The sequence below is a fragment of the Epinephelus moara genome, chromosome 13, assembly GCF_006386435.1.
Source record: "Epinephelus moara isolate mb chromosome 13, YSFRI_EMoa_1.0, whole genome shotgun sequence".
In the NCBI taxonomy this organism is placed as follows: domain Eukaryota; kingdom Metazoa; phylum Chordata; class Actinopteri; order Perciformes; family Serranidae; genus Epinephelus; species Epinephelus moara.
In genome coordinates, this window is record NC_065518.1 from 4,100,546 (window position 1) to 4,111,151 (window position 10,606).

General features: G+C 44.1%; 1 protein-coding gene across 3 annotated transcripts in view; it reads right to left on the minus strand.

Moving 5' to 3' along the window:
* LOC126399412 (serine-rich coiled-coil domain-containing protein 2-like) overlaps positions 1-10,606 on the minus strand; it is a 79,450-nt gene that overhangs the window by 11,764 nt on the left and 57,080 nt on the right. Inside the window, exons 14-15 of one of the 3 annotated variants that reach the window (XM_050059338.1) lie at positions 9,682-9,787; positions 6,355-6,394 (exon numbers count right to left, since the gene is read on the minus strand). The exons of the other annotated variants lie outside the window; for them this stretch is intronic. Of the exons in view, the coding sequence (XP_049915295.1) occupies positions 6,355-6,394; positions 9,682-9,787 (146 nt within the window). The remainder of the gene's footprint in view (positions 1-6,354; positions 6,395-9,681; positions 9,788-10,606) is intronic. 3 annotated transcript variants of the gene reach the window in all.

Genomic DNA, 10,606 nt, shown 5'->3' on the forward strand with positions numbered 1-10,606 from the left:
CATTTTGCTGCACTCCCCGATTTTGTTTTTATACTGCCAATGCTGAAAAAAGACTGATTGGGCTTTCCTGCAAATTTGCACAATTCCTATTTAAAAAGGGCTACTGTGACCCTGCAGAGTGATGTATGAGGACATATGTGTGACATGTTAGTTATTTTCCTTTGCTTTGATTCTAGACTAATTTGTTAATTTTTCTTTATGTACTGGAGTCCACCTCCATATTATAAAAAATGTGTGCCTCGTATTCTTGTATGTACCGAGCCTTTCAAACCAAGAAAAACTTGAATTATAACAAAAAAGAAAGTGTACAAAAATGTAAAACATCGGATGCCTCTAAAGTACTGACATCCACTGTGAAGCAAATTTAGAGACGTTTATTGCCATAAAGTTTTACACTACGAAAAGACGAGATGACTGTGACTGATTGTGTAGCTTCCTAGACATTCAAAGTTTGGTCAAGGTACGTATGTTGTATCCCATGTGACCTGACGTGAGTTTCTGCTGGATGATACTGCGACATATAAACTTAGCTATAAATTAAAAATTAGAAATTAGCTATATTCCTTGAACCCCCTATCCGGCATCAAAGCTAAGTAACATACTGCTGTGGACACCATGTTAGTTCAGATATGAAAGTCACACTGTAACACAAATTAAACGATTGAGGTGGCGGTAGACCAACAGCTCTCGTGTTCTGTGAGGTAAAATTAGTGCTCTTATTTTAAGGAGTTTGGTGAAGATGTGACGTCTGATCAGGCCCAAACAATGTGGCCCTTTCTGACCTACGGCAGCAGTTTTGGCCCGAGCCAGATTAGAGACCCAAATTTCTAGTGTAAAAACATTACTGATGTGTTTCCTTGCAGCACTTCTCCCTCATCTGTTATTTCAGCAGCTCAGTGGTTCGGCAGAGCGGGTTGTGCATCTCGTCAAATGACAATCACTGCTCTTCGCTGTATGTTACACACATCACTCCAACAGCTGGGGAGGCATCAGGAAACACTACCAACCAACCTTGTCGACTTGTAGCTCCTCGACTCTTTCTCTCACTTTCCGTCCGTCTCCCGTGTGCACTCTATGTCTCCGCCCTAGTTCTCCACTACTATACTCCATTGTTCTGTCACGTTCCTCCCTCAGTTGCAGTCCTCCCCCTCCTCTTTTGAGTCAGTCCATTAAAACTCTTGCCATATACGTATGAGTACTGCCACTTTCATTACCACCCTGACCCAATCCAAGCCCAGGGGAAAATGTGAAATTACAGCCCGACCCGGCTCGAACCCGGCGGGTTGGGTCGGCCCAGTGGGGCTCAGGCAGAGAATCAGAGCTCGAGAGCGATATATGGGCTTCAGTTCCCCGTCACCTTCTTAAAACTGGGAGCGTGTTGACCACCACCTACTACATTTCATACACTGACCATAGATAAGCACCTCTTAGAATTCCACTTCAAAAAATTCACAATATCTCTTCCAGTTATTATTCTTATTATATATCAGCGCTGTCACCTACGGCACTGCTTTGCGTTATCGGCTGAGTTGACATTTCCACTTGAAAAGCCCAGGAAAGACCTTTGAGGGAATCGGACTTTAAGTAGACATGGCTTTGAAAGGTTTGAAACCACTGACCTCGTCCACATAAATATCCTAAAACCCACAGAGATTGTAGAGAACCAACTACTGGTACAGTTTAATTATGTAAACAGTTAAACCGTCACAGGCTGTTGGCTACGTTTTCACCTTCATAAACTTTAACCATGTATTTCTATGTCCTCACTTTACTGTTAAGATGTTTAATACATCTCATCTGGAGCCCAGAGATCCAGAAACCACCTGACGAACTTCAACGAGGTCCGTATGTTAACTAACTAACTGAACTCCCATGATCCTACAGCGCTATCCGGACGTGATTTCCTGAGAGACACGGCAGCTTCACTCCATCACAGTGAGGAAATGAAGGGCGTCCTGAGTGATCTCATCTCTAGTGGTTCGACTGCTTCAAGTGACTGAACAAGCTGAAGTGAAGTGCACCTCATCTAATACAAAATTTAAGAGCCATTTAGAAAGATAATTTTAGCTCGGCGCTGCTTCCTTACGAGCCTCTGGACTCTGCTTTACTGAGCTCATTTCAGTGTGAAGGAGAAGTTGTGACCTGTCCTCCGGGGAGCAATGAATCATGGGTAAAACAGACTGGAGAGCCACTCTGGGTGGGAAATAAGTTACTTATGGATATCGGCACTCTTTGCTTGTAGTGTTATGTTTGTGACACGACAGATTCTCATAGTTCGATTAGTCTGATGTATGGGTTGGGTTTGTAGTCTAGTTTGTTTTACATTACGAGAAGGAGGCAAATAAAAAGTCCGCTGTGGTCCCTCAATGTAAATACAGCAAACATGCAGGAGTCCAGGTGACATCATATCACCCACAAACTAATCTCTATAAACAGATATCTGCAGGTGAACGCAGAATCTGTTGGCAATGGGACAAGATTTTGGTATCAGAAGCATTCAGGTTTCTGTTTGTAGTCTGTGAAGTATTGACCAATCATGTTTGAGCAGGCTTTGGTTGCCTGAAGGTAAACAGTCAGTGTGAAGAGCAAAAGGTGGAATGCAATGGCAGAAATACAATACTGGAAAAACACATAATTGGACTGTAGACACATGGAGGAAGAACTCTTGAAAAGGAATGAACGAATACAGCATTATCTGTATCTGTAATGGGCGGGGCTTAAATGGGAGGTGGGTGTGGTTCACGCTGGAAATGGGTGGGACCTAACCTGAGGGGTTTATTTTACACCTAAAATTGATATGGGTTGCTACGTTTATTATTTATTAGGAAACTATTTCCAAAAAATTTCAGGATCGAGCTTCAGATTATTTTTGATCACAAGAGTAAGGGGCCGATCACACCTACAGGTTGCGCTAGAAACACGGATGATTCAAAGATGCTTGAAATGCCTGAAACGCCCTTTCAATGAGCGCTCCTTACGAGGAGCTGGAGTGCGTGCACAACCGGGCGATCAAAACATTGAGAATGGACCCAAGACGGAGCTATGGTGATTATTTCAACTTTCAGCATCTACAAACGCGCGTCTAAAAAGACGCCAGAAAGACGCACGTCATAAAAAATGCTTGAAAACCAGTCAGACGCGCCGTATCATAGGGAATCAATTTTTTTACTGGCGTCTCATTCCTAGCGCTCCTTGTAAGTGTGATCGCCCCCTAAGAGATTAAACACAGCATTTCAAATCAGGATCTTCCTTTCATTTTGATCGTATGGTATTTATACTCGTACAAAGTACATCAGCTGTACCACATACGTGTATTCGGCTCAACTCCTAGCATATCCTCTGGCTACACTGCAAACCCTGAAATATTGCCCGTGGCCTCATCGTCAGACAGATAGCCCATCAGTTCTGAGATTGCCCACCAACTGCCACAGTAAATATCTAATCAGTCCAATTCACATCCACATAAAATTACACACAACTTATGACTTGTAATAATTAGCTCTACACTTCCAAGTTTCCCTTAAACCGTGTGGTGATGTTTTTAAAAATGTGTTGTTGTTTTTTTATTGTTTTAATGTGCAAGGGGAAGTTCTTCCACAAAACACAAAGGAACAACTGTTGGTGCTACATCAGCAACACTAGCTCTCACTCCACCCAGTTCAAGTTGACCGATTCGTCTGGCATCGTGACCTGAAACAGCAGTTTCTAGGATTGAAATAAAACCTGACCAATGGACGCTTCAGATGGGGCTAATGATTGGCGACTTGGTGCAATGGGCAGGACTAACGCCATTGTCAAGTGTTGTCAAGCGAGGAGTAATAACAACTACGGTGAGTGCTAGGGACAAGAGACTCTGCTATTGAGGCTGATCTAAATCATGATTTTACTTTGCTCCACTCTTAAAAGCTCAGAAAACATGTATGTTGGCATGGCTACACAACTGCGTGGACTTAAAATGACGTTAGATTCAGGCGAATACATTGGTCTGCAGTGACTGGTTAGGGAAAATCAAATCTCAGAATGCAGAAATCTGAGCGGACATAATGTGAGACTGACGATGGAAACAGAGTGTAGCTGACAACTGTGTGTGATATCAGGCGACAGTTGGCCATGAGATGCTTTGAGATACTCAGAAGCTCTGTTTTTTATAAATCCTGTGACCCACAGAGAGCTGTAGTCGTTCAGCTTCATTGCTGCTGTTTGCCAACCAGCACTTCAGTGTTTTCTCAGACCTTCAAACCACAAATAGACTGAAGAGTCACAGCAAGTCACAACAAGACAATTAGACTTAATTTACCAATTAAATGAGCTTTTCTAGCCAGAGACCTGCTCTCTTTGATGTCACGCTCTCACCACCCACACTGCTACCTAACAAACATACGAGACGATAAAAACATCTCTGACTTTCAAGGACAATACTGATTTAAAAACAAAAATTGAGCATCAAACACTTGATTTCCTGCATTCTGGCATTTATTTATTCACTGATTTATGATGTAGAAGACTTTAATTTTGTGCTTTAATTTTTTTATTGGGGGAACAAATGCACATGTTCGAAATATCAAGGGGGATGTGTCCTCGCCCCGACCCCACCCCCTGAAATCTACACCTATGACTTACATTATGTATGTGACGTTAAGTCAACTTATGAACATAAGTGTTGTGTCGTTCGCGAACGAATCATTCAAAAGAACGAATCTGTTGAGTGAACGTACTGAACTGAATCACTTCCAGAACTGATTTGTTCGTTTCTCAGTTCAGTTTAGCTCAGCAGCGAGCGTGCAGGCCGGGAGTGCAACTGTCGATTCGGTCCGTGCGAACGATGAATCACTCGTGAGTCGCAAAGGCAGCCAGGGTGCAGGGAGGGACTGCCTACTGTGTGACGAATCACTCGGTGAACGACATAACCCCAATCCCTGAGTAGGGTTTGGTCAGTTCTCGGTAATACCAATTCCGTTTGGTACTCCGTCTTGAACTGGGTTTTTTTTTTTTTTTTTGAGATGGGTTTGTTTTTGTTTTTTTTGACCGACCTGACCACGGAACATATGCGGAGCGGACTCCGCGGAGGTCCGCCCGGACTAAAAGGGGATGTCTGAACCCTGTGCGCGCAAAGCTCAGATTTTACCACCGCGCGGACTGCGCTCTGTGCACCAGTGTCACACAAAAGACTGNGAAGGAGGCAACCCTTGTTTGCACTGATTGAGTAAGCTGCAAAATTTATTTGTAAGGAATAAAAGAAACAACTTGTTACTGTCACTCTGTTGTCCTATGGTCATTTTTTATTTTAAATGAGTCAATTGCGCCCCCAAGTGGCGAAAATCCAGTATTACCGACTTGATGCGGTTTTTCACAAAAACCGGACCGTTTTTTTTTCCCTCATACCGACCCAACCCGATCCCTGAGTGATTCAAATAATTTCTTCTCAATGATACACTTTCATAGGGACCCTTTTGTCCAAGCTAACGGCTAATGTAGCCAGGAGTCAAGCCACATGAAGACAATCACACACCTCCCCATTGTTTTAACAGACTTNACCGTTTTTTTTTTCCTCATACCGACCCAACCCGATCCCTGAGTGATTCAAATAATTTCTTCTCAATGATACACTTTCATTGTTTTAACAGACTTAGTTTCCAGATAAACAAACTTAAAACGTCAGGCTGGCCAGTAATGAGACTCACCAGTGCAGGGCAGACGCAGCAGCAGCTCAACCGTGTATCAGTTCAGTGAGTCGGACGACACAGTACACAGTCAGGGCTCCTCCTGCCAAGCACTGAACCATTCGTTGAACGAATCTTTTGAACAAATCTTTTTAATGAACTGATTCTAGTGATTCAGTAACATCTAAAGAACTGCTTTGCCCATCACTAATGAACATGAGTTAAAGTAAGTCAAAGTTGACTTTTGGTTTGACATGGGACACAAACAGCCGTCTCCTGGGTCAGAGTCCTGTGTTTCTTTGACACATCTATCCACCCCAACCTTTGTCCACTCTTCATACTATGTCACCTGACTCCACCTTTGCTCCTCTCATCATTACTGTCAGCACTAAAGGTCGCCACGTCACAATAAACGTAACTGCGGATCGTAATAAGATGCTCGTATAGACGACCTATGGAGTTGTATTTTGGGGGAGGACAGTCTCACACAAACACATGGGATGATCAAATAATGCAGCTTTAAGGTTTGAAAAAAAGATGAACACAACATGAACTATTTCATCACAAAGAGAACAACTTCCTTTTTCCTTTGTTTTATAGGTAAGAGAGGACAGAGGGAGGGAGGGACCAGGAGAAGGAGGGAGAGGAGGTGGAGGTTGAGGAGGAGGAAGATAAAAAAAAAGTTGCACCGTACCACGCTGTGTCACTGAAGTAAAGCACTAAGTTTTCCACTCCTGGGCGAGGGCAGAGAGGAGGAGGCAGAAACACACAGAGGACAGAGGGAGGACGGTTAGAGGAGAAAATAACACCAGAAGACAAAACAAACTCACACATTTCTCAACTGTTTCAAGCAGAGACATGATTTCTCAGACGCACTGAAGGCCACGAACCGTCTGTCCTCAGCAGGAGACAGACAGCGTGGACGTGATGAGTATGGTTCAAGAATTTGGGCTGAAGAGAGGATGGAAGAGAGGACGTACGTACGCACAGGAGGAGAAGTAACTGTGGTGGAAGTAAATACAGCAGATTCCAGACATGGTTAATGAACACATTTATAAATGAGGAGCTCGGAGTGAAGTGACCAGCGGATTAAATTCATGTCTGAACTTAGTTTCCACTCTCAAGTTTCTCTACTAATGTGCATTCCCATGAATAAGTTAAAATAACCTTCAATGTCAGGGAAACTTTTAATTTGGAGAACTCGATTCAGAGCAGGCGCGTCTCGGCTGAACATCATTTTGAGTGTAATATTCGAGTCATTTCATGCTGGCAGAGCCTCCACATCTCCATTAAAAACATCTCTGACCTCTGACCCCTCACCAGTTTACCTCTGGTTTCTTCTGGTTAAATTAAAATCCCACAAACTGAAGCTGCTGCGCTCGTTTCTAACGGGCTACACAGACGACAGAGTTTCTATTAGACTCTTTAGCATTCTGTTTTTTAATTAAAGACTGGATGTAAACGGAAACCCTCAAGTTATTCAGTTAATTTCATTGAATACTTCTTTTCAGGAGCGACTGCTGTGAAACCTTCTTTCATACAATAATCATACACCTATGCTTCATGAAAATAGTTGACAAATTCAAAGTCAAGTCAGTGAAACTTCAGGGATATCAATGTGTCCATTTAGGAAGCACAAGTGATTGTGAATCAGTTTCAGCTGCTTTGGTGCAAATCGAAGTGACAACAGGTGCAACGGAGAGGCAAAAGCAAGACAACCCCCAAAAAGGGAATGGTTTTACATGTGGTGTCCACAGACAGTTGCTCTCTCCTTATCCTTCCTGACTGACTCTTCTCTAGTTTGGTCTTCCGCTAGTGTCCTTGTCACCTGCAGCCCAGTCAGGTTGATACCAGACACCAGGAGACCGGCTGTTACACCAGGAGAGCTGGACAGGACCGTAGAAGGGCATCAACCCAGCAGCAGGACCGGTATCTGCTCCTTTGTGTGAGGAGGAACAGGAGGAGCACTGCCAGAGCCCTACAACAAGACCTCCAGCAGGCTACTGGTGTACATGTTTCTGACCACACTGTCAGAAACAGACTCCATGAGGGTGGCATGAGAGCCCCACGTCCTCTAGTGGGACCTGTGCTCACAGCCCAGCACCGTGCAGCTCCATCATTCACCAGAGAACACCAGAACTGGCAGGTCCACCATCGGCACCCCGTTGTCTTCACTGAGCACACGTGACAGGCGTGAAAGAGTCTGGAGACGGCGTGGTGAACGTTATGCTGCTTGTGATATCATCCAGCATGACCGGTTTGGCGGGAGGAGGAGGCCATACAGGTAGACAGGTAGACTCACAAGTCAGTCTTTAGACGCTTTGCTTAACTAAAGACTGATGTCTTTCTCCCTGATTTTGTGTTTAGATGGGCGGATACAATTTCAGAGTTTAAAAAACTCCCTACGTTGCAGAACCAATAGTAAATCTGCAGGCGGTCCTTCGGTGGCTCGCTGAACTCTTGTGCTCATAAACATAGTCCAACTGCGTTCAAAGTTTTAAACAAAGTCGCTGTAAGTTCTTCATTTCCACAATCTTGTGGACTGAGCACACGTTTGATAAAACGGAGTTAAATCTCTCGGCATCCATTTTCAAGCTCTCTGTGTGTTTGTTGCCTTGCGGACAAGAAAAGGGGGAGCGCACATTTCCGAGAAGGCGTGTCCTTTTCAAAAATGCAAGAGGCGTTGCTTTGTTGCCGGCCGTTTTCTCCAGTGTGTTAAACACACTTTAGAAAGGAGTGTCCCCAGACTATCAGAAGGCGGAGATCTCTGATTGTCTGGTGGCGAGACTAGTAGACGGGGGCCATACACACTATTGAGTCACATTACGAGTGCCATGATAAATTCACGCAACTTGGATTAGCCTGCGTTTTCGCGTTTTTACCTTGACTTCCAGTGTACACTCCCTCCTACTCTGCTGCTTTAAATAAAGTTTGATTTTATCTTGATGTGACGGGTAATGCCATCCAATCGGAGCACAGAGCGCTCTTCACCTGTAAACCTCCATCAACAACATGTCCGCCCTGTCTCATGTTGAAGCAGCAGCAAGAATTTTTGACATGATGATTGTCTGATCCAGGGGTGTCAAACATACAGCCTGTGGGCTAGAACCAGCCCACCAAAGGGCCCAATCCGGCCCACTGGATGACTTCGCACGCCTAATATTGCTAATCTTGTGAAGGCTCAGAGATGTCAGGTCTCAGGAGCAAGTTAAACAGTGATGAGCCTACTTTATGCTGCTTCAGAGGCGTTTCACTCTGACCAGAACGCAGCTCTCTGAAAATACAATTAATAGTTGTGTTTCCCCGTTATCTATTTATCAGCGGCAGAGGGCTGCTGCTGAATGATGAGCTCTGCTCTTATATGAAAATCTCCCCATATGCAATTAACTCATTATCTGTGCAGCAGTCAGGACGAGCAGGGATTATATATTAAACACCAGATAAAGGTGCTCTGATCGATTGGCCATCAGTCATTACTGGTTGCTGGGCATATTCCTAAGAGCCGATCAGATGACGCAAAACAGTGAGGGCTCCCTGATTGGCCGGAGAGTTAAAAGCATAGCACATATCAGGCAAAATGACGCCTACAGACAGAATGTGATTTAACACATATTTACTATATTCACAGGAAAATATCGCCAGTCTTTCACGATGAGTTAAAGTTAATATCAATATACTGTGCTGCGCTAACACTGACATAATCAGGTTTTTTTGCACTGTCGATTTGTTTCACTCACTTATCCTGTGGTGTATTTATTGATATTTAAAACAGATGAAAAGAAATGACCAAATACTTAAAAAAAAATGTTAATAATTAAACAAATAATGAGTTAGCTAGCAGGGACACGAGATGTTCGGTGTGTCTGAACGTTGACTGGAATTAAGTAATAAAGTTTGGTTAGCTGGTGCACTCCAAGCCTTAATGATGATGATGATGAAGTTAAGGATGAAGAGGGCGTAAGTAGCATGGACTGGGTGATGGCATCACTATGGCATTTGGGGTGGTTATTACATGACTCACTTTTTCTAGCGAGGTGGGAGGGGATGCTGGGCTTCGGCCGGCCCCTGTAAGGCCTGGAGCGCTGATACTGCCAGGGTGGAGAGAGGAAAGGAACAGGAGGAAAAGCCTGAGGAGACAGAGGGAAGGAGACACAGAGGACGAGAGGATGCTGATTCAGAACGTCAAGCAAGAAAAAAAGAGGAGGAAAAGAGGATGACAGGGAGACAAACTCTGGAGTCTGACTTTGGTTTCTTGAAGGAAACAAGAAGAGAGAGTTTGGAAGAGATAAAAAAAACACACAACACAGTGGTGCCATCTGTGTTTACAGCACCAGAGACCTCCTCAGGTACAGGGAACTTTGCACTTCATTACCCAGAAACCCTTTCTCAGGTGACATCAGCAAACTGGCTGCTCTGTAATACGTAATATGCTTTAGAGCACTGTTTGCCAACCTGGCAGATTTCAAGGGGTGTAAGAAAACCTTTTTCAAAAGAATCTATTTCATTCATTTATGTGAGGAAAATAAATTAAATTTGTTATTTCTAAAGTTTAGATTATTATGCAATATATTAGCTGAGGATCTCACAGGATGAGGACTCAGTGAAGACCTGAACACTAGTTATATTCACAGAGACTTCACTCTCTGCTAAACAGCCTCGTCCTGCAGTAGAAGAGTGTTAAACAGTTAAATCAACCAAAGAACGAACAATGGCCAAGAGTCAGGGAGAAGAAAACACTTAGGCCCAATCCCAATAACCCCCCTTGTCCACTACCCCTTAGCCCTTGGCCCTACCCCTAGCCCTTGTCCACTACCCCTTAGCCCTTGGCCCTACCCCTTAGCCCTTGTCCACTACCCCTTAGCCCTTGGCCACTACCCCTTAGCCCTTGGCCACTACCCCTTGGCCCTACCCCTAGCCCTTGTCCACTACCCCTTAGCCCTTGGCCA